The sequence below is a fragment of the Centropristis striata genome, chromosome 18, assembly GCF_030273125.1.
Source record: "Centropristis striata isolate RG_2023a ecotype Rhode Island chromosome 18, C.striata_1.0, whole genome shotgun sequence".
Classification (NCBI taxonomy): domain Eukaryota; kingdom Metazoa; phylum Chordata; class Actinopteri; order Perciformes; family Serranidae; genus Centropristis; species Centropristis striata.
In genome coordinates this window covers 10,723,440-10,748,557 of record NC_081534.1, presented here as the reverse complement: position 1 = coordinate 10,748,557, position 25,118 = coordinate 10,723,440, and the positions used below count along the sequence as shown (strand labels likewise).

Sequence of the window (25,118 nt, the reverse complement as noted above, 5' to 3'; positions counted from 1 at the left end):
GCCAGCACAACACATGAAGCACAAGACCCCTCACCAACTTCCATCAAAGAGTCTCAGGATAAAATGTCTCATCCAAACTGTTCATCAGAAAACACCTATGGGGTAAAAAGCCTCCTGTAAGCTTCTGTTGGAGACTAGTGAGGTATTTATTGACTGCCGGGCTGAAATAAGACCACACTTAAATCTGCTCTTTTCCACCAACCCAACCAGTAAAACTTTCAGCTGGACTCTACTTTTTCCTACTTTTTCATCTCACTTTTCATTATTAAGAACCACATTCATTATCACCCTAAATCTCTTTTTCAAGGCTGAATCTTTGTTTTTGTACAGACTTAATGCAACTTATTGTTGGCATTGATAAACATGCAGAAGAAAATAAATTAAAAAAAAAATCTTGCCCAAAACTGTGAGGCTTATTTTACCATGTTTTTTTTAAGGAATTGTAGTCCAACCATGTAACTGAAAGCCTTGAAAGCAACTACAAGGAACTTTAAACTATTTGTTAAACACTCTAACCTTAATGCTGATGCCTCTATGTGACCTACATAAGCAAACAGGACCATCAGTGAGAAGATTTGTATTTCTATATAGATATTCTTAAAGCTTGCTATGTTTCCACTGGGTCTGGTTCCAACGAAACCCAACAAAATCATGCAGGCTCTCCGGAACCTCCTTCAGCTCAGACTTCAACAGGGGCTTGAGCAGTTTCACTGCTCCCTTGCCCTGTCGCTTCCACCTGCTTCCTGGGAGCCAACGCGGCTAAAGGCTCACACTGTTTTGCTTGGCACACTTGATGGAAGGGAGGCACTGAAAAACCAGAACCAGCAGGGTAGACTGTGAGACCCTGCTATAGTACCATGAAAGTACCATGAAACGTTTTCTAACAGCAATCTGGTGCTCATGGAAACACTCACTTTTGTCGAAAGGTACCACCATCTCAACACAAAATAAAAGTTCCTTGTAGCTGCTCTAAAGTAATAATCCTTGCGATTTAGTACTGAATCTTCCGATCACGTGGAGTTCAGGTTTTTTTCTTTTATTTCCGGCATATGTTGCCTCGGTATTCCTGCACTTATGGCCCAGAATTCCAAGGGCAGCAAATACATTTCCTGGAATACAACATAAGAGCAACTGATGTATCTGTTTATAGTGCAGCCAAACAAATGTACAGCTTTAATAAAGAAAGCTGTTTGCTTGTTTGTTTCATGCCGCCAGCCACCACGGATGATTTCATGCACACAGCTGCATATTTTTCCACACAGCTGCAGGACACAGTATAGTTGGTTATCTTGCTGAGGAATGAGATGAAGAGCTGCAGGTGACAGCTCACTGTGGCTGCTGACTGTTCTTTCACTTACTGGCATATTTCAGATCAACCTTCTGTTCAAGAAATCTCCAAAATGTCCGTCATCTTTTTTTGTTAATGCATTTTTGAGGAACGATCAGTCAGTGCAAAGCTCAGTGACGAACGTATCGTGTTTGCTTCACAATAAAAGCCACCATGTGTTTTGTTTTTTTTCCAGTTGAATGCTTTTAATGTGAAGTAGTGGCAGTAGGAAATTATGAATTAAATGAAAGATTTAAATTTCCAGTAAGTAATGATGTCAGTTTTGTCAATACGTTTTTTTTTTAATTTAAATACATGTCAATAGGCAATAGATAGTGTCTTAACAAAGTTGTAACACACTGATGAAAGCCCTTTGCAGTACTGGGGCTAAGTAGTGATGCAACAGACTGGATCTTTAACTCACTCGTATGTGAAATAGGCATGGGCCGATGGTTGATTGAATTGCCAATCGACGATGGTTTTAATCAATTGGCAATGCCGCTCTAGCTGATGATGCTTTGTTTGCTAGAAAAACATTGCCATGGTGAATTTTAAGGTTTACATATACCCCTTTTTGACCAAGATGGTTCCAGGGCCGGTTCTGAGCTGGTGTCTAATCTCGAACCAGTTCTTCTTGTTTCCACCGCCAAAGAACCGGCTGTCAGGCAGCGGCTGGGGGCGGGGTTGCCGTGACAAACAAAACCAACTAAAACATGCATCTTTCATCTTATTTTATTAGTTTAACTGCAATGTGGTCAATACCAGTTAGTCGGCGCTAGGTAGCTAGCAAACATTAACTTCTTAGGTCCAGTGTTAAGATCGTAGCCGTCATCCATGGCATTCAAGACGAGCAGAAAAATGTGTTTGGATGCCAATGTAGGCTCGCAAAGCCAGGAGCAATGTTTGTAAAGAGACGATGTAGTCCGCCATTGTTGTTATTAAACTTGAAGTTGGAGCTGGTTTTTCAGGGAAACTGGAGACATATACAGTGACATATTGGCATGGCTCTCTAGCTTTTGGAAAAGCAAACAGGTTCTGAGAAGGTTCGCAAGTTCCACTTGCTGCTTTGAATCCAGCACAGAAATGGCAGCTTGTCACTTTTTTACAGAATGTCAATACACAGTATGGCATATTGCTGAAAAATGTGGACCATGAATGGAACATAATTATGTTCTGAACAGCCAAGTTGATGTAATTGTATTCTTCAGGAGACATCAAGATTTAGAGTTTCTGAACTGGTTGTTTCTCTGTGCAGTGTCGAGACGTGAGAACACGAGAGGTGGGCATTCAGGAGATCCACCACAAAGTCAGACCTTATCAGGTAATGGACAGTATCCTGGAAATCAAGCGCATTCACTAATATTGAAACATTGTGGTGTTGAGTGGCCCAAGACACTGATTATTAAAAAAGGCATCTATTTACCAAATTGCGAGTGATTATTGTACAACCACTACATCCCCTAACAAAGATAAGTGTGTGTTCAGGTGGAGCTGGTGCGGAGGGACTATGTGGCTAACGGTGGCTGGGAGACTTTCCTCTCCTACGAGGATCCGAAGCAGGACATCCTGATTGGCCTGCTGCGTCTGCGTCGCTGCTCCCCGCAGTCCTTCCGCCCGGAGCTGAAAGGAGGCGTGTCCATCGTCCGCGAGCTGCACGTTTACGGCAGCGTGGTCCCCGTCAGCAGCCGAGACCCCAGCAAGTTCCAGCACCAGGTGGCTTCACGTTTCACACGCAGACTCTACATATAAAGTGGATACCCAGACACTTTGATTTCTTTTCCAACTGTGAATTTGATTGTTTTTCTCCGACACCATCGCTCCTGGCCCACATGAGACCAGAAAAGTTTGATATTAACCAGAAAATAAGACATATGTCGCTCAAAGTGTTTTGAAAAAATGACTGATTTTACAAATGAACTTGTTGGTCCCTCTCCTTCTTGTTCAGGGTTTTGGAATGATGCTGATGGAGGAGGCAGAGAGAATTGCCAGAGAAGAACATGGCTCCAGCAAATTGGCTGTTATCTCAGGTAAGAAACCAAACAGCCCAGGAGAGCATCATTTATCCTCTCCTTAGACTTTATTATCTGGATAGTGGCATAATGTGAACACACAGAACCACAAATCTGCAGCCAGAGGCAGACAGGATGTTGTTTTTACTGCAGTTAATTTTTACAATGATAATGGAAGCAAATAATAAAAAATAACAAATATATTTTTGTTGTTTGGGGAAGCTGTTTACATGATCGCATCACTCTAATGCTAGCATATCATAATTCTACTATTTCTTACATTGTAAATAGCTACATCATATTGTACTTGATGTGACAACGCAGAATTTATACTTTAATGTATTTTCAAAATAAAACGTGAAACACCACTTTTAGTTAGAAAGGAGTCTGTGAGGACTAATGAGCTCTGGTAATGGGAACGGTTGTGTGCAATGATACTGCTCTCTGGTGCAGCACATCTCTATTCACAGACTGTAGGTTTGTGAACATGTTTCCTGCTGCCTTCAGATCACTGCAGGGATTTAATGAGCTAATGAAAAGGCCTTTTATACAGTATGAATCAGCTGTGGGTAATAGATACTGTAAAAATCACATTCATTTGTAGATCAGTGCAATGCAATAAACAGCAATTATTGCTGCCGTCGGGGGGCCATAGAAGCTGTAGTGGACTCAGAATAAACAACAACATGTAAAACTAGAAGATCTTAGGAATTACCATGTTATGATATTGCGGAGGAAGTTGGCAAAATAATGCTCCAAAAACCGACAGCGGGGTCTCTTGACCTCTGACCTCAAAATATTTGAATGAAAATGGGTTCTATGGAGTTTCTCAGCTTTAAAGGGATAGTTTAGGATTTTGGACATTAAGTTGTATAAGATACTTGCCAGTAGTGTAATGGATGCAAAGCCATCAGCTTACTTGTCGAGCTCTGGTGTCGGAGCTCTGGGCAGAATAGATAGTTCCATATTTCTCCCACATTTACACTGTAAATAGTCTTTTAGATTATTTATTGCGTCTTTTGCTTTTTTTTGTTGCTTTGTTTTAGAATAAATATCTTTTTGGACTAAACACGCTGTTCCTTTTTAATGTTGCACATGAATGAGTGTTATGCCATCCTCTGCTATGAAAAGAACTTCAAAAGCATTCAACTAATGTTAACTAAAAATGAATATGGTAATTTGATTATAATTATTAAGTTAATTATTAATCAGTGTTCTAAATTAATAGTTTAGTAACTTTATGAGACTGATTTACTGTAATTTAGCTATCTTTTCTCTGTTTACCATAGTGGTGCCCAAGGAGTAAATCAAGTCATATCATTTATTATAATTAAAAATTATTTATGATAATAATTAACAATTCTGATAGCAAAATTGATCAGTAACCTATACCCCTCACATCCTTTGGTGCCCCCTTCGGGAGGCAATTTGTATCTGTAACCAGATACCCCCTACACCAGCAAGCTGGCAGGGTCACAAAACTACAAGGTTTTACTCCACAAAACTACATGTACACTGAAAGGTCACCTATTCCACACAAAACTATATACAGTAAATACAATTTCCAAAATCTAGACCTGTCTCTTTAAGATGGTGTACTCTGTGGTGCATCTACTGTTGACCTGCTATCTGCCCCCCACCCCTACCCCTATATAAAAAGGGGGTTTGAACACATCTAACAGCTAGTGTGATAGTGTTTAATAAAGAAGTTTATTTTCATTTTAAGCATTTTTCCAATGTTGCTCTGTTTTTTATTGAAGCATTTACTTTGTGTGTCAAATTGGTAGCAGAGTTATGTTGTGCCAGAAACAGTTGTGTCTTTGCTGATTAAACAATTGACATCAGTATCTTAATGTGAACACATGCGGCCTGAACCACCTCCGAATGTGGTTTTTGACAACCGATCTCAATGCGTCGTCAATATGTCCTGACAGTGTTCTCACCTGTATTTAGAGCTGTCCACTTGTGTTCCGATCTCTCAGACCACATGTTAGTGAGAAATGGAAACAGGGTCAGACAGACAGCCAGATTAACCCATAAGAACCCATGGTGACACCTGTGTAACAAACACATTAAATCTTCTAGAATCTCCCATATTCAGCTTTATGCTTAACCTTAACTCATTAAATCCCTAAGCGATGTATACTCAACACCCTGGTGTGGTGGTCATGTGACTTTAACAAGAAGTGACTTCTCCAAAATGTGGGTGTGACTGGAAACAGAAAGGTGGAAAAAGTAGCTAATTTCAAAAATTATATTTTTTGTTTCGAGGCTAAGTTTAAACCCTTTTAACAATTCCAATCCGTTAATAGGGAACTGAACAAATTAAAGTCACAATTTTGATATGTTATGGACAAACAAACAAAAAAGCAAATGGTAATTTTAAAAAATGTATTATTGATTTATTCTTAGTTTGTTACTTAAAAACAAATCTGAAAAATAATTTATTGTTAAACAGCACTATTAATGTCACAATTTTGATAAATGTTGTGGAGATGCAAAGATAAAGGCAAATTTGTGTTACTGTACGCAGAAAATGTGTTTTAAATGTTAAAATAAGAAATATCATAAACATAAATACAATAAACGCCCAATGTAACGTATTATGTCACATCACAGATCTGACATTTAGGGGTAGTATTTTTTTTTTAAAACATCATAAATGTGTTCTATGTGGTCCACTTGGTCTGTGGTATATCCCCCATAATTTTCCTTTAAGGATTACTGGGTCTGGGTTCTTATGGGTTAAGCAGAGATAAGCTAAACTTGGCTGAATTTTCCACAATGATCAATAAGATATAATGTAAAGCAGCAGTGTTAATTATCATCTTGTGTGTGTTTTGCAGGTGTAGGAACAAGGAACTACTACAGGAAGATGGGCTATGAGTTGGAGGGACCGTACATGGTGAAGGACCTCTATGGACCTGGAATGGACTGAACCTGGACAATGTTTTTATCTGGACAGTGGCTACAGACGCACAAACATCCACACACACATTATTGTATTTATCAAACAATATTCACGGGACATGATTGCTGCAGTATGTTTAGTGAAACTGTTTCTGTTTTCTTAGCATCGGAGGAGATAATGCTTGTTTTTTTTAATGCTAGTCCCTGCTTTTTATCAGGTGCACAGCAGGAAATGCTGCTGCATCTCCTCCAATGTGTTAAGATAAGGACAAAGCGAGAGACTGAGTAAGGAATAAAGTCAACTTATTTGGGATGGAGCCAAACGAGGCTCAGAGTTCAATTTAAGATGTAAACATTTTTTTATTGCTGCAGTAAATAAAGGTAGAGAAAAAATACAGGCCAACAATCTGTTTTTTTCCGATACGTTATGACAAGATAATTAATGTATCTAAAAAAAACAACCAAAAGATTGTTTCCGTTTATTACTTATAATTTTTCAATGCATTTAATGTTGGCTGCTATGACCCAACAGCCCAGATCAGCTGACAGACTTGGTGAAATTAGCGGAAGGATACACGTGATAATGTCTGGTTTTAAAATGAATGTGCAGTTTAGAGATTTTCCAATGTCCCATATTTGTATCTTGAAATATCTACATTTCTGAATACTTGAGGGGCTATAAAGACACATTGCTGCATAATTCCTGACAGTGACACCCATAATGGAAGAAGTCAAAAATTGTTACTCTATTTAATTTATGTGTGTTAAGTGTTACAAGCAATATGTTTTCCACTTTGTGTGAATATTATCCATTTAATTTGATTTCCTTATGTATTTTGTATATACCCTTGTTAACACTTTATTTTGAAACCAGATGTATTCTTCAGCTAATTTAGTCACTGTCTGCAATAGATTTGAACCAAATATACAAAGTAATAAAAGGAATAACTCCAGATAACAAAGCTAATTTTTTTCCAAGATAACAAGTTAATTTTTTGGCATTAAAAAACAAAAAAAACAAGCATGGCTATTCTCTGCTTCTGTACCTTTCTGGTGCTACAATAGCGGGAATTCACAATAGCTTATGAGCCAAAATTTCAGCCTCCTAGGGCAAACACCATCTCCACTGAAGGATGGGGAGATTTTTGTGGCCAGACTGATTGGTCTACAGATGAATCAAGCAACTGGCAGGGTGAACTACAATAAAAAACAGCTTGTCGCAGTTAAAAACACACACAAATGATAGCATGTTGGTATTTTTTAGCTCTCCAAATGGGTACCACCAGTGCCTTGTCAATGACCTCTGTTCCAGAGAGCAGTACTGATTCACTTTGACAAGAAATGACAGCAATCCTGCTGAGACATTTTAAATTCTACTCAAATGTTACATGTGTCTGATCAAGAGAAATCTGAATGTCTGGGTATGTCTGAAATTGTGTTTGTCTCAGATTAGAAACCTGTTTAGCCTCACGGTTTGAGTTAATCATGTTTATGTTGCAATTAAATAGAAAACCCATTATGAGTCAAGCGTTCATTAATGGTTGGCAGTGGATGAATGAACTGTGGGAAGTGTCCTCTCTGGGCAGCCGTTGTGTAATTGCAATATTTTGCTTTATAGGGCAGGAAATTGAATATTAGCGTTACATAAATTGCTTTTTAAAGCCCCACAGTTAATCCTATTACTTGCGTTTCTGTCATGCATTCTTGGGCTTTGTGTATTGTGGTAAATTCCAGATGTTGAGCACATCAGTTGACCATTTTTACTCAAAGAATAAAGTATATTTCAGTTACTGTTGGCGTCCTGCTTTGTGTGAAAAGTTCCTGACGACATTTCAATAATTAAATCTAAATGACAGAATAGCGGGAAAGGTTTTAGCCTCCAATGAAAGGTCATATCATCAGAGTGGCTCCTATAATGTATTCCCCAATGTCAAGGGTGCCAGCCCTGAGAGGAGACCCCTGATGATTGCCCTATGAGAGTGTTTTACTGGCTCATTTGACACAGCCTTTCCAATTACATCTCTATCAGTTACCTGTCTGTTGAACATTGACTGAATGCTGAATTCAGCCACACTGTTACTGGAAAGGGTTTGTCATTTGAAAAATAGCTAGCAATAAAGCACAATAGGCTCATGCGCCGACCTATGTCTCATATAGATTCAGCTACATGGGGTGAGTGAAGCTGAACGGCCGTGTGTAATTTCCTGGATGCAGCCCTTGTGTCGTGACTGTGCTACTGCTGTGTTGCTGTTGCAGTCCTGACGCATTGAGGAATAGGCCACATTCAGGCTTTCTCTCTACGCTTGCTCACTCCTGCTATCAGCTGTGAAATGTGAAAGGACTCCCCCTCCCCACTCAGGCTGGCTGAGTCTGTGCCGAGCTGATTTGTGCAGTAGAGGAGGCAGAGTTTTGTCTAATCTTCACTGCAAGACGAGAAGAAGTATGGCAAGTTCAGTTAAACTCTACTGAAGTGAAGGTTACAGGACCTGTCTACAAACATTACCAGAGAAAAGGAATCTAGGTGTGTTGCTGCAGTACGTACTCTACTCCCCAAAAGTAAATACATTATCTGGTTTCATTCAATGCGGAGAATAATGTAGTGGTGCATCATGAGTCTTAATTTTAAGTAAAGTTGTAAGACTGGAAAGGTAAAGAAGCCGAGAACGGCCATGGGTTTTTTTGTTTTTTTTATGCACTTATCTCGTGATAACGGCTTATTATCTCGTTATCTCAATATAACAAAGATTGCTTTCTTGTGATAATGAATTAGATTTTGGCTGGAAAGCTTTGAGGCTTAATTAGGCTGTTTTGAGGGAATTGCCTTACGCACGATACAAAGGGAAGTGAAAGTTCAGCAAAATGCAGCATAAACAAAATGTTTTACCTTATTAGTTAACTACACGTCTGTAAAACATAATGGGACTGTGCATAGGTGCCGACTTTTGTTAAACAGTGTAGATATAAGGTCTGACATGGTGACTTAATATTCACGTCGGATAGGTGACCGTGATCATGGTGTCCATAAGTACAATTAAACTTCACTACACTGTTTATGCCCCGCGAAAGTGGAACACCCTGCCTGACACAGTTAAACATGCCACATCAGTAGCCATTTTTAAAAACAGATTAAAAACCTCTTTTTACAACAGCATTCGGTTGAACTGTGTGCATGCGTGTGTGGTTGTGGGAGTGGGTACACATGTGTGAGTAAGTAAGTGTGTGTATGTGTTGAATATGGCATAGCTTTTCTACCTGCACTCTTCAATTAATTCGTAATAGATTTTTTAAAATTGTTTGTTTTGGGGGTTTTTTTAACTCTTGACTAATTATATCCATTGTGAAGCACATTGAGTCTGCCTTGTGCACAAATTGAAAAATACACTGCATGTATTGAAGTGAGCCGCTGACAGCCAGTTCCCAGCTCCATGTGTAATTTTACGTGTGCAGACATACAGTAGGCAGTGTTTATCTCTCATTCATTTCAGCCTATAATATCTCCTAAATCAATCATCAGACCCAAATATACCAATCATGAATACCTTTGAAGAGATTTTCCCACCATTCATGGAACACATTCAACCCTAAACAATCAATTTCTCTAAATTCCTGAGAAGTCAGGAGGTCAAAGGTCATCCGGGTGAGCCGTTGGCTGGCCAGCTGAATGTGAGGAGTCACTCACTAGTAAAGGTCACAGATCTGTAAAACAACTGCTGGGAGCACAGAGGTCAGGTGAGCTTCATCTCCACTGTCGTCCCTGTGACACCCACATCATAGACACTGCTGAGTCTTATCACACAGATAACAGGAAGACGGGTACTTTTATGTTCATAATGCATTTATTCTGAAGGCTTCTTTCTGTGGGTCACTATCCTCACTGTAAAACTGCTAAGCATGAATTTACGAAACATTTTACTACGCATCATGTACAGGTTCACTTATATTCTGTGCAAAAGTGGTTAGAAAGCGGTTGCCGTTATAATTTTTTTTTTTTCAGGCAAGTGAAATATGTAGTCATCTAAGATATGGATGGTCAATGACCAAGACTGATGACCAGTAATAAATGCTGTGGAGTCTGCATGGATACGATCAGCAACAATCCTAATGTCTGGCTTTAATTTCCTGTTCATGAGGGGACGGTGTATTAGTGATCGTCAGTCACTTCGAGCCAGTGCAGATGTCACAAAAATGCTAACAGTTACATAGTTTGACTTAACTTTTAACAAGGAAAACATTTTAAAATAAGAAAAACTAAGTCATGTTTAAATTTGTGTGTAAAGCTTTTTAGTTTTAAAAAAAATAAAGACTAACTCAAATCTATTGCACGTGTTTAGGCTATACTACACCTTATTTATACATAAGACATTTGTTAAAAAAAATAAATAAAAATATGCCACACCCTACGTAAGAAATTGGCACAGCACCTGTTGCTGACAGTATTAACAACAATTAAGATTTGCTAAGTTTCACAAAGGTATTTAGTGCTGTACTGGGATCTATTACAAATATTTACTTTTTTAAATCACTTACTTTACATATTTAAGACATATGCTACATCAGTGTGTTGGAAATATTTAGGTAATATTAGAGTGGACAGATACTGGATTTTTCAGGCCAATGCTGAAATCTCTATATATTGGCTGATAAAGTATACAACCCTGATCCAATAAAGGCAGTTTTATTTTATTATTAAAACATTATTTCAAAGATAATTGATCAAATTCAGTGTATGTATATTTGGGAGAAAAAAAAACAAGTTTGAACATAAAATTATAAAATCACAAAATAATGAAATGGTAGCTACATTTTCCAACAAGTAAAAAAGGTCAATATCTTCAAATCAAGTCAAAAGTAACACCCAAATTAATTGGAGATAATATGAACTATGTTGACCCAGACAAAAAGCAGCAGCAGTAATCCCTTGCATTTCCTTTCAGTCATATATACACACTAAAATCGATTTTCTATGTCAAGCATTTAAAGCCTAAGCAACAGCATGGTGCTGACATCACAAATAGCCTGAGATAGTCCCACTAGATCTCTATATGGGTTTGTTTGATAACATTGCATGTTCTGTTTGCAGTTCAGTGAGCGTCTTTATTACTATTTACCCTTTATATAATTTTCTACACAGCTTAGAAATGTATCTTTTTTTCTGTGACAACAAAAACACCTGCAATCCCTGATAATCATACATATTTCGTATCCCAACTTCCCTGTGGCTGCAAAGTGGCTATTGCTTACACATGTAGGAAGCACTGCAGTCGATATTTCCATGTAGTGGCTGTGGTGGTTACAGCCATTATGGTCTGTTAAGTGCACTTTGTCAGTGGGAGTCCTCTTTCAGAGCAGAGTGCACCCTGGCCTCCAGCTGGTCTGCTGAGGGCCGAGCATCTGGGTTTGAGGCGAGCATGTCTAAAAGCAGGGTGCACATGGCTGGACCAGGAGGGGGTGGCAGTGGGGGCGCTCTCTTAAACTTCATAGGGATACACAGCTGGAGGTCGGCATTCTCCCACAAAGCTTCCCCCAGAGGAATCAACCAGCCCGAGCGACCCTTACACACGTAGGCACCTAAAGAGAAAAACACGAGGGAGGACACTGTTAAGTCATCGCGCAGGAGGTTCCGGGCTCACAGCAGCAACACAGACTGCAGGGAGCCACTTCATTTCAGTGATTGTGGGCCACGCGTCAACAGCAAAAGTCAAGTGCAGACTGACATATTTCTAGGAATTGCCAACAAAGCCCAAGTACCTTTTTCTGTTTTCAAAAGACAAAGAAGTGGGTTTGACCTGGAGTTCCTTTAAAAATGCTGAGGCATCATGCCATTTAGGATAGCTGCTGTTGTTCTTGATTTAGATTAACCTTTACACTCACCAGCCACTTTATTATGTACAGGTGCATCTCAATAAATTAGAATATCATAGAAAATGTATTGATGTCAGTAATTCAATTCAAAAAGTGGAAATAACACATTATATAGATCCATTACATACAGAATGTAACATTTCATGTCTTTATTTAATTTCTTCTAGTTATAATAATAATGATTATGGCTTACATTTTATAAAGACCTGAAATTCAGTGTCTCAAAAAAAATATTACAAAAGACCAATTTTAAAAAGTATGTTTAATATGGAAATGTTGGCCTCTGAAAAGTATGTCCATCTATATGACTCAATACTTGGTTGGGGCTATTTGATTTGAACTCCTGGAAATGGATTTTTCCATGATATTCAAATTTATTGAGAAGCACCTGTAAATCTGTGCAACCACTCGTTAACGCAAATATCTGATCAACCAATCACAGGGCAGCAACTCAATGCATTTAGGCATCTAGACATGGTGAAGTTGAGCTGCTGAAGTTCAAAGCAGCATCAGAATGAGGAAGAAAGGAGATTTAAGTGACTTTGAACTTGGCATGGTTGTTGGTGCCAGACGGCCTGGTCTCAGTATTTTACTAACAGCTGATCCAACCACCATCTCTAAGGTTTACAGAGAATAATCAGAAAAAGAGAAAATATCCAGTGAGCCTTGATGCTTGTTGATGCCAGAGGTCAGAGGAGAATGGCCAGACTGGTTCAACAGGAACGCAAATAACCACTAGATACAACCAAGGTATGCAGGAGTCCATCTCTGAATCACAACACGTCCAAACTTGAAGCAGATGAAGACCACACCGCCACTTTATTAGGTACACCTTGCTTACTAATAAAGTGACCGTTGAGTGTTTGCGTCATCACAACATTTATGCATTTGTTAGAGCTCTTAAGAAAATCACCAAAAAGCTAATTATTTGGTTGAAATAATCTGACATCAGATTATGTGATCACTCACAATGAGCTAAACCGATCAACTTTACCTGATTACAAGTAAACATGGACTTAAATCTTCACCAAATTGAATGTGAGCCATCATTACTAGCTCCATGTCAAATCTGATCAGAGTATTTGAAAAGAAATTAAATGTGATAGCAAGCACAATTTTACCAGCCGTGTTTATACATCATTTGCTAAGTGCCTGCTGTGTCCTTGTTGTTCATAAACAGTGCTTAGCTTCATAATAAGCTCCAATCAGTTTGCTGTTTAACGAACTAGGGATGGGAATAATTAATGGTCAATCACGTGGAATTTTTAATCGATCTGTGTATTTTTAAATTTTATCTCTGACTGTATATCAGTACTCACTGAACTGAAACACAGCTGAGCGCTCAGTTTAGCTGAGAACGGCCGTACGTGAATAAGCCAATGAGTTGAGAATTAAGTTGGATAAAGCTACACTTTGCAAACTGTAAAACACAGAGAAATACAAGAGGATTCATTTGAGCAAAACTAGCTCTCTGTATCAAACTTTGCTAGCATGAATTACTAGGTTTAATTTGATCCAAAAGTTATTTAAACACAAAACACACTTAAATATGCAAGATTACTGTGAAAACTAACCTCATGCCTCTTTGGGGGCTAAAACATAAAACATTGAATCCTTGACGTTATCTTTACAGTTTAATCTCAGTTGACTTAGTAGTTTTACGATCAACATGATCAAGTCTCTTTTCGTCCTTTCAAAATAAAAGTGTTCGTTATCAAAACAGGCTTTTGCATAGTACTGTATATATCTTTTATTATGCCCATGTATGCATGCAGCGATTCATCGATTAATTGATCGTAAATGTTATAGATAATTTAGTTGGCAGGTTTATTCCAAACGGCCATCCCTATAACAGACACACTCAAGGTGTGTATTCTGACAATTTTAAGCTTTAACAACTGAGCTAAACTCAGAGAGATGCATCATTGAATGTTTGGCTACTCATAAAATAATACTTGTAAGGAACTGTGTATAAAACATATTTGTGCAATTAATTTATCCGTGTCCATGTTTTGTTTGTTCTTGCACTGAGGGTGAAATTATGCAGTTTTAAAAAAAGGACAATTCACCCCAAAATAAAAAATTAATGTTTTACATTCAGTGCTGTTTAGCTGAACGCGTACCTACATGGAACTGCTCACAAGGTCCATGGAGAGCAACCAGGTCATGGTTTCTGGAAATGGACATTGTTGTTGAGGTTCTTTTTTGTTTGGGGCATTATGACCACAAGCAGAGTGCCATCTAGTTCCATTATATTTGAGAGAAGACAGGCATCTCTGCGGCCAGTATCTGCACATATATCTGTTGACAGATATTATTGGCCGATGTTGGCCTATTGGCATCATGTTGTCCGATATATGCCGTTATGAAAATGTTTTTACACAATATAAAATGCAGAAAATGATACTTGGCGTGATGGAGAAATGGTGTCTTGGCCATTATTTTTTTTCTTAAAAGAAAGAAAAAAACAGCAATTGACTGACATTGCAGTAATGTCAATTCAGCCATTTATTTTGTTTCTATTTATTCATTTGTTCTCAGTTATCATTTATAGAATTGGCTGACAATGTAATACATTGTTTGTATAATGTATAACATTAAATATCATGTGATAATGTTTTATGTTTGAGAAAGTAGCTCTCTGGGTAGCTTTACAGTGGTGAAAAATCACTGCACAATCCACATAAAAAGGTCTTTTCTCAGTCCAGCTCCCAAAATTACTATATTGGCCACCATATCGGTTATCAATTAATTTCACCACCCTAAAAACAGTATCAGCCTCAAAAATCCCACATAGGTCAGACTCTGTCTCCAACACTGGGCAAACTCCACTGACCCATTGTACGCCCACCACTGTGTATGTGTACAAAGCCTACAGCTGGGTCCATATTCCATACCAATTCTAGGCAGGTTTTTGAGTATGTAATATCTACTCAAAACAATCAGTGTGCAAAGGAAATGTAAGAGTTGCAAACAGCTGGAAAGACTGAAAATAATTGTGGGAGTAGATGAAAAAGCTCCACAAACACCTCAGGAAACAACAGATAACTATTAGATTTTTGGAAAAACATTTTGCTGTCTCTCTGTATAATTTAAGAATGTGGTAATGAATTGGGATACCAGCATTTTTTTGACTAACATCTCCCTCACTCCCCTATATATTCTGTTGCACCTATTGAGCCCTGTGCACTCACAGGTGTTTTAAATCAATCTGGCTGATTAGACCTCAGGAGTTGGGCAAAGTTGAAGTACCAAGATGAGCATTCTCTTCTTTCTTTCTTTTTTTAATAATCCAGGGTTTTGGCTGCTGATGAGAATAATTGTCAGAGATGGCCCTAACTTGAATTGGTCATTTGTCTTTAGTTGGCGTTATCTAGAATAAATTATTGATTGAAAAAAAATGTTCGTTGCATCCCCAAAAATTAAAAAAGATTATCTGCCAAAGTAATTAAAATGCATCAGTCGTAACTCAAAGTGTCTTGTCATCTTTTTTTCAGTTTTGTGGGGTCCAACTTTTTTTTCTTTTTAAAAAAAATGTATTTATTTTTTTTTTAAATGGAGCACATCTGTTATGCAGGTCGTCTTCTCTGATGATTGTTTAACACTGAATCGTGACCTCAACACTTGAGAAGTCAATAGTCAAGTGCAGGACCGGCCTGGTAAAAGGCCAGCAATGATTTCCTAACCTGACTGAGCAAAAAGTCTAAAAGGGCTGGGCTTCAACAAGGACAAACACAATGACTGTGTCTTCCTCCTTGACTCTGCTCTCTCCGCTCTCCTGCCTAGTCAAATAAGTGTGTGGGTGTTTGGGTCTTGAGAGAGGATAACGTAAAATAATGGAGCATTTTATCCGTCTGTGAAGAGCCTCCAGCTGCCTCTACCCATTTTCTTACTCACAAAGAGGATTGTGATCGGGGCTGCTGAATTTCATTCTGCCTTTTTTTCATTTGAATCCACTGACACCTCTCCCTCCCTCCTATCATAACCATTTTATTCAGCCTAATGGAGTATCAATGACTCCGGGAGGTTCTCAGGCACTAAACTTGGGGATAATGGTTCATATCTTCCTGCCTTCAAGTCAGCTCTAGCCAGACCCATTTTTGTGAATAAAATGAGACATTTGTATGACAACCATTTCATTACTCAGTGGAGCGCAGAGCAGAACTGGGCCCTGCGTCCATTAAGTTGCTTCCTCATCCTATGGCCACATACTCTGGCAGGAAAATAAGACATAAAAAAAAAAAAAAAAAAAAAAGAGTTTAAAATCTGAATGCTGTTCTGCACAGCTATACGAGCATTCTGAATGTTGAAAATGCCAGAGTTTTGAACACTTTCAAGGTTCAAAAAGCTTTTATAAATAAAATTCAAGCACTTTCAAGGTACCTAAAGCAAAAACGTCAAGAATCTCAGAGCCTTTATCTTAACCTTTATGTGCTCCTGGGTACATTTTTCAGCCTTTCAGTTTTTTACTTTCCTGCCATTTTGGCTGTGCTGAATGAATATCATGAACATTTAGTCATTAAGCAGACACATTTATCCTACGCTTTATGAACATTGACCATAACTGAGGCAAGTGAGGTGGATGTTGTTCTTGGTTCTTGTGACCTCCTGGAGGAGTCGGCGATGCGCTCATAATTTTGGTAGGCTGGCCACTCCTGGGTAGGTCTATCACTCTTCCAAGCTTTCTCTATTCATGGATTATGGCTCTCACCATGGTTTGCTGGAGTCCCAAAGCTTTAGAAATGGCTTTGTAACCCTTTCCATACTGATAGATATCAATTACTTTGTTTCTCGTCTGTTCTTGTATTTCTTCACATCACTGCATGATGTGTTGCTTTTTGAGAAGGTTTAGCCTACTTCACTTTGTCAGACAGGTACTATTTAAGTGATTTCTTGATTCACCAGGTCTAGCAACAATCAGGACCGGGAAAAAATGTGGTAAATCACAGTGAATTTGTGATTTATTTATTCTTGTTGCAGCAGAGGGTTGCAAAACCAGTTATTAGGTTTAGTGGGCAATTACTTTTTTCATATATGGCCAGGTAGGTTTGGATAGCTTTCTTCCCTTAATAAATAAAATCATGATTTAAAAACTACATTTTGTATTTACTGGGGTTATCTTTGTCTAGTATTAAAATTAGTTTGATGATCTGAAACATTTAAGTGTGACAAATACGCATAAGAATACAAAAATCAGCACAGCACTGTATATCATTATAGGCTAAGATTATTAACTTAATCCGCCACTGCAGAAGAAAATAATGATGGATCAAAAAATGTTTTGCTGCCAATCATTGACCCATCTCAGGGCTTAATAATTATAATAATCAAATATGCCTCAAATTCATTTTATGGAAATGATTTGGGTTTTTATTGTTTTTAAAAAAACAAAAAAACAGTGGAGTTATGTAAACAAACTGGCCTTTAAAGGGTTAAAAACTCTTAAAAAATATCATTAAAATTTGAAATGTATATTTCAGGCTGATGTAGTTGTAAAATATTGACTCGTTTAAAGTGGAAAAAAATATTGATATATATACAATTTTTACAGCAGTTTGGGGGAAGTGGTCTTTTTGTGGCTCTAGGGACAAATAAGTTCTTTTAAGGATCACATAAGGGTTAACATCTAAATCGTTACTATAAATGCACCTGCACAAAATTGGTAATAAAAAAGCAGATGGCCTGATGATACTGTGGAGCAGAACAGAAAACGCCCCTTTCATTTCAGTGCCCTGTGTCTATGTGACGCCGGGAGACAACATGCAAATATGACAACATGATTGTTTCATTCAAATGTTGTATGATTTTTTTGTTTACATGTCCGATTGTGTAGAAAAGAGTATTTTCATCTCCATTAATGTAGGCTGACATTATTAAAATAACTGGGTTAGGACCCAAAGGTGGCTTACGAGAAAAAAACGTCATATTCAAATGGCAGAAACTTCTTGCTTGTATGATATAAAATAGAGTGACTATAATCCATATCAATATGTACAAAGCATAAATCATCCTACTATCCTCATGCCATTTAGATTTATGATTGTACCATTCATGGGTGATGAATGTATGATGTATAGCATGTGACATTTTTAATATGGCCCAGTTAATTAAGTCAAACTCAATTTGGTGTGATTCGTCATCTGCTTGCCTGACCACACAGTCAACCTTTTCAACCTTTCTGTGAGCGCTGTGGCTGTTGAGAGGAATACAACATGACATGCCTAGCGCTGATGTGTCACCCAACATATTAACACTCTTCCATGACCATAAAGATACTGAAACAATTCACATATTCTCTTTCTCTTTTGTCGTTTCTATTGACTTTCTACTGTGTAATTACCCAGCTGTTCCTGTGCGGATCCTTCTTCCAAGAAGGTGATTCTGTCCAGGACCGCCCAGAACAACACACCCAGGGAGAAGATGTCTGCCTGGGCTGTGTAGTTCAGTCCACCCCACACCTCTGGAGCCATGTAGAAGTCAGAGCCACAAGTGGAGGAGAAGTGCTGCCTGGTCAGATCACCATCCACCAGACCTTCACTCATCTTGCTCAGACCAAAGTCTGCCACCTAGAGGTTGGACAGGCAAAATAATTAAAAAAAGAAATACAGCATGCATAAAAGCTTTTTTCACAAACCTTCTCTTTCCTGTTAGGCCTGCATATTATATAGATTAGTAACATAAAGTAAAGAAGAATAGAATAAAGAAAAATGAACTCACTTAAAGTGAGTCGAGTCAATACCGGTCAATACATAGCAATATTTGGAAAGATTAAGTCAGTAGAGCTGTAACAATCAGTCAATTAATCGATTGGTCCATCAACAGAAACAAATAGCAGCTGTTTTGGACATTGCTTTTGGAGCTGCAACGACGAGTCAACTAATCAATTAGTAGTTTGTAGGGGCGTGAATCACCAGTGGCCCAATGACGCAATATTATCACAATACTTCAGACACAATACGGTATTTTAAACATTTTGTGATATGCTGAGCTGTGAAAACATATATTGCAATATTATGATTTCTTACCTTTTACAACTGCATATTATCTAATAAGATAAAGTCTGTTAATCACACTTCAATAATTTTTCTTGCAGCAAAAAGGGATTTCCAGGCAGACAGACTAACCAACATTTTCATAAAAACCTTCCATAAATGTAACATTCAACTCACAAACTATTTTTTGTATTACAGTCTACATACTACATACATGGATTAAAATGTGTGGGGTACTGTGCAGGTATTTTGCAAAACAATGCAAAAATATTATAATACATCATTGAAATAAAATATGAGGTCTGAACTCACCATCATCTAGTGGACTGAAGCAATTTCTTTTATTATTCTAGTACCTGTGACCAGTACCAATGTTTGTATGTGCAATATTGATCATTTATATCATAAATGATCAATATGATACAGCGTAAAATGTTTCGCCAATACCAGGTCAATTGACAGAAAAATATTATACGATATTTCATAATCATAAATCATTGTCAAAAAACACTGTTTTGAGCCTCTAAATATAGAAACTTTCTGCTTTTATGTGTTTTCTTATATTAAACTGTATATTTTTGGGTTTTGGACTTACAAGACAAAACAAGTCATTTAAAGATAACAGTTTTGGCACAGTGGGATAAGGACAGTATTTTTTTTTCCAATTATTCTTACATATTTATTTTTCTTTTATTGTGTCACATGTCCATTAATACTGTGAAAACCAAATAACCCCTGAAAAGGAAATAATAATTAAGAAGCACAATGCTTTCAAATTACTGACGCTAGGATGCTTGGCACTTGATTTGACGTAAACATTACCACATCAACAGTCTGCCTACCTTGACAACAGGGCCTTTGGGTGTCACACAGACCAGCACGTTGTCAGGCTTCAGGTCTCTGTGGGTGATACCCAGACTATGCAGGAAGGCCAAAGCACTGCAGAGCTGTCGCACCATGCTGTGGTTACGCTGGGAGTCAGGTGGCCTGGAGAGCAGGTACTGATTCAAGTCGCCCCCATCACAGTACTCCATGACGAGCCAAAGGGCCAAGCATCGCAGGGGTCCCGGCTGCTCTTCCTCCCTCTGGGCCGATCTCTTTCTGGCTCTGATTTGAGGCCTTTGTGGGGTTGTAGAATCAGATGTATTCGTTTTAGTCTTCTCATCAAGCTTTGGCCTGGCCTGAACAGCATTGGTTCTGTCCTGGAGTCTTGGGACGGAGTTAGTCCTCCGCTGGGTGTTATTCCTTTCTTGGCTCTGTGATGCTCCAGCCACTCTGCCCTTTAGCACACTCTCAACTAGACGTGGAGGCAGTTTCCCTGGTTTTAGGGGCTTCAGGCTCCTTGGCCCAGTCTGCAGGAGGCAGCTGTGGAGTGCAATGACATTGACATGGTTCTTGGCTGTGGCTCTCATGGCCCACAGCTCTTGCAGATAGAGTTCAATACACTCCGGGTTGCTGCAGGGCAGCCGCTTGATAGCCACTCTCTGTCCTGTTTTGGCCATATGGCCCTCAAAGACCACACCATAGCTGCCTCGTCCCACCTCCCTCTCTAAAGTGTAGAGCTCCTCCATCTCTCACAGCTGCTGAAGTCCGGTTTGAGCGCTACGAAAAATAAAATAATTGCGGTCAGCACAACGGCACCCTGTTAAAATAATCACCTAACTCATTTTTTCAAGTTTTGCAGGAAACACAAAAAACTTCACCAAAAGTGTGACATATGACATTTATTGATCATTTCACTCAAAAGGGATGTAACAAAGGATGGCTACTGGCATAGTAATAACACTGTGTGTAAATTATGTAACTTAAGAGAAATACATTACTTGGCAATTTTTGGACATGCCTTTGTGACTTAAGCAAGATATAGTAACACTTTATTTTGAAGGTGTCTACATAAGAGTCACACAAGCCTGTCAGAAACATGACATGACAGTATCATGAGCATTAATGTTACGCCAAAGTGTCATTAATGTTCGTGACACATCCCATGTCATGTTTATGACACACTCATGTCACTCTTATGTAGACACATTCAAAATAAAGTGTTACCATATCTTGCTTAAGTCACAAAGGCATGTTCAAAAAATTGCCTAAGTCACATTTTATTTTGATTTAGGCATAATAAATCCGCTTAAGTCACACTTGACATAGGCAATTATCTTAAAGGGGTAAAATCACATGATCCGATCAACTGAGGATGTAAACGATTTTACATTAGGTGGCCGGCGTCATGAGGAGATAATTTAGGCAAAAAAAAAATTGACAATAAATGACTTAGGCGATTATGTGACGATAATTAAGAAACGGCATGTGACTAAAAACAAGACATTAAATGAGTGTCGTATTAATAACATTGATGTTAACAGTTTAAAAAAACGCAGGAAAAAACTTTATGCTAAGACACGTTACATTATTTAGACTGTTTTTTAAGTTTACGTTGTTATGGGACCTCCCAAATGAAGCCGTGGAGCCTTAATTGAACCCAGCTGGTTCCTGACATACTGTGAACGTGAACATTATGTAACGTTACTATAGCGACTAACTTAGCTTTCCTGTTGTTTCCTCCAGATTATGTTAACGATACAAAACACAACTCATAACACAAACTACTTTCATTGTAGGAATGGCCTCGAGACGGTAAATAACCAAATATATAATAATATAAACATAGCGCTGAGCGTTGTTAGTTTCAAAGGACAGCGACACACAAACATCAGCTTTTGTTATTATGGTTTCAAACTTACCAACAAGACTTCAGCTTACATTACCAGCAGTGAATCAATTTGAATCTTATTAACAAACTGCCTCGCACCATAATCGACGATGGAGTATTTATTAATTAAAACGAATCAAATAGAGGGCAGAGGAACAACACAACTATTCACATAGTAGAAGCAAATACAACGACTTCCGTGTCTGAACTTCCGTTTGTAACGTCCCGCGCTGTGCGTACACGTATTATGATTGGCTACGGGAATTCAGACGCGTCGTGTGATTGGTTGACAGCAAGGCCGTACGCGTTATATGATTCGAATCAGAAGGCTGCCGCAGGGTTCAAAACTGCAAAAGAGGAAACTGTCATATACCGTCAGCTCAGCTGGGCAGATGGCTTTTAAAGGGAGGTTTATTGTCAGGAGGAATGACAATACACAATGAAGCATCTATCTCAAGGGAGGACAATATATTGTAATATATAACAGCTAATATAGCAAATATAATACTAAAAGACACCGATTTCCAGGGATAATTTGTCAGACGTGTCAGTCGTTCATATTTTTAAGGGCAAACTTAAGACTTATCTCTTTCATTTGGCTTTTACTTGAAGCATTTTTAGAGATTTTACTGCTCATGCATCTTAGTGATATATATATATATATATATATATATATATATATATATATATATATATATATATATATCATGCCCTACTTCCTAAATATTTATTTATTGTTTTTATCTTTTTTATCTAGCTTTTTTTATTTCAACTTTTTATTGTTATAATTATTAGCTTTCATTTAATTTTATTTTATCTTACCTTTATTTTTTATTTATTTTATCTAAATAAAATATAAAATAAATAATTCATTTCTAACCTGCCTCCACTGTTTCCTCGCTCCTCAACGTTGAGATGGCGCAGTTTGTGCTTTGTTGGGTGGGATGGGTGTTTGCTTGTTTCTATGTTTTGTTATTATTATTATGACTTTCTCCTTTTTTATGTAAAGCACTTTGTGTTGCATCTCTCTTGTATGAAAAGTGTTATACAAATAAAGTCTGATTGATTGATTGATTGATTGATTGATTGATTGATTGATTGATTGATTGATTGATTGAATTATGCAGAAGTGAGAACACCTGTTTCGAATAGTCGCCATGTAAATATTTAATTTTGAATGCAATGTAGTTACAAAATGATGCGCTTCATATTATTAGGACTCATATATAATTCATATTACTTAACTTTACAATTTTCCATATTTGGAGAACTTTCAGTTAAAAATAAATATACTTTACCCTGAAAGACAACGTCTATTTTGGAAGATTAACATTTTATGACACATTAGACTAAAATATGTGCCCTCATTTTTCAGTTCAGAAAATAATTTTATTTTGAAAAAAAAAAAAAAAACTAATAATAAAAGAAGTACTGCAGTACCTTACTAATGTGATGAATCCGGGACAGTTTTGTAATCAAGCCATTTAATTTGACAAAAAAGCACCGTGTAGTCCACCCAACTTCCCTCATTGCTGCAGTCCCATTCAATCACAAAAGACCCTCTGAACACAACACACACACACTGATACACACGCACAATGAGTGGGTGCTGCATCAGTATCGACTGTTTTTTGGTGGAGGAGCAGCATCCGTGGTGATGACAGATAACAGCAATGCTCTGTGTGTGTGTGTGTGTGTGTGTGTGTGTGTGTGTGTGTGTGTTTGTTCTTCTGAGAGAATATAATAGGAAACATGGTGATTCATTGCTCTGAAGCACACTGAAAGAAAAACAGCTTTGAGGTGTATGTGTGTGTGATATGTGTGCATGCGAGTGCTTATGTGATCCATAGCTTTTATCAGTGATGTCAGTCATGAATACTCTTCATTACTTGAGGAAGATGGAGTCAGTCACACCTGACTTGTTTTTATCTTGACGCAAATGCCCTCCATTCTATTATCATATCTCATTTGCTTTGACAGGTATCAAGATGCAGACTGAGTGCATTCTGGCTCGAGGATTTACGAGGAAATATTTTGTGGAAACCACTCAAAGGTGCCAGAATTGAATATCACGACAAATTCAATAAAGCATTCAAGGCACCCCAAAAAGATGGTAACGAGTCCAATAAGAATTATAGTTTTAATCACCTCTGTTTTCAGACTAATTGTGTTTCTGTGGGGGCTTTGCTTGCTAATTATTGAGTCCACCAACAGGAGGGGCAACAGTAATTATTTCCTTGATTGAGGTCAGAACCCTTGCATTTAATCCTGAGGTCTATCCCACACTCCCCACACAAAGAGTAAACATCTTCACAGCATCCCATACTCAATTTCACAGCAGTCACTCTTTTACAAATGATGATTTTCTTCCTCAGTAAGCCAGCTTTTCATTGAGGAGTCTGCCACTTTGTGTGCCATGATCCTTTTGTCTTTATTGTATAAACCCTTTAGTCTTTATGTGAAGTTATTTTCATGAGAAAGAAAGTGCTTTTCTGGTTTCATCCTGCAGCTGGTGGTGAAAAAATATCTGAAGGGAGTTATGCAATGAGATCGATATGTATATAATCACATGAAATACTGCTGTATGTCTCAGTGAATGCTTACACTCCGAAATAGAACTTTACTGAGTCTTTCGGGGCTTGACACTGCACATTTTCAGAGCAGGGGTGTAATTCTTCTTCCATGCGAAATTAGGGCGGCTTTTGGGATGAAAATGCAATTCTTTTCCAGGCAAAATTCATTTTCGGCCCAGCTGTTAATAACAGTCACTTGTGTCTTGACAGGTGAAAGCCCAGAGCCGCCATAAACCTCCACACAGACCCCCCACCTCCCCTCGCCCTTCTTGTTTCACATCATTGGGTTTCATTGTGGAGGAGGGCGGTAAAACACCTCAGCTGGATGAGATGGAGACGAGGAGTTCAACTTGAACAGCGTTATGATCCAAATGACGGTCAGTTTTAGCAGGGAGCCGACCAGCCATCAGTCAGCATTTTTTCATCCTTGGAATCACTTTGGTCTCTAAAACAATCTCCTAAATCTAGTTGTTAGTGTAGGAGGTAAAAGTATAACTTGGTGCCAGAGCCATTAAACAAAAAAAGTGAATGTACTGTATTAGCAAATTTATCTATATGCAAATTTGGCAGCATATTTCCAAGCGCATATGTCTCTTTATTGGAAATTAGAGGTTATTATAGGGAACTGTCTTGGGACAGATAACACATTTATAGTGATTGCATAATAACTTCTGCTTCTACTTATGTGCATCTCCATTTTTTTAATGGCATAAAGAAAACACCTTGCAATAC

At 38.1% G+C, this 25,118-nt stretch overlaps 2 protein-coding genes across 3 annotated transcripts in view; one reads left to right on the top strand and one right to left on the bottom strand.

The window, feature by feature from the left end:
- The window catches only part of elp3 (elongator acetyltransferase complex subunit 3), a 36,189-nt gene extending 28,865 nt beyond the window's left edge, over positions 1-7,324 (top strand). Inside the window, exons 12-16 of one of the 2 annotated variants that reach the window (XM_059357025.1) lie at positions 2,583-2,648; positions 2,813-2,885; positions 2,930-3,040; positions 3,273-3,354; positions 6,183-7,324. In XM_059357025.1, coding sequence (XP_059213008.1) covers positions 2,583-2,648; positions 2,813-2,885; positions 2,930-3,040; positions 3,273-3,354; positions 6,183-6,222 — 372 coding nt within the window. In that variant the 3' untranslated portion in view covers positions 6,223-7,324. Of the gene's footprint in view, positions 1-2,582; positions 2,649-2,812; positions 3,041-3,272; positions 3,355-6,182 lie in introns of both variants that reach the window. The other variant, XM_059357024.1, reaches the window with a different exon arrangement.
- A 2,739-nt stretch (positions 7,325-10,063) lies between these two features.
- si:ch211-63o20.7 (Serine/threonine-protein kinase pdik1l-B-like) lies at positions 10,064-22,031 on the bottom strand. Its single transcript, XM_059355659.1, has 4 exons — positions 21,845-22,031; positions 19,943-20,702; positions 18,449-18,674; positions 10,064-11,814 (listed from the first exon to the last, which is right to left on the bottom strand). The coding sequence occupies exons 2-4, from the start codon at positions 20,669-20,671 to the stop codon at positions 11,570-11,572; spliced, it is 1,200 nt and encodes a 399-aa protein (XP_059211642.1). The 5' UTR covers positions 20,672-20,702; positions 21,845-22,031; the 3' UTR covers positions 10,064-11,569.
- Between the last annotated feature and the right edge of the window lie 3,087 nt (positions 22,032-25,118).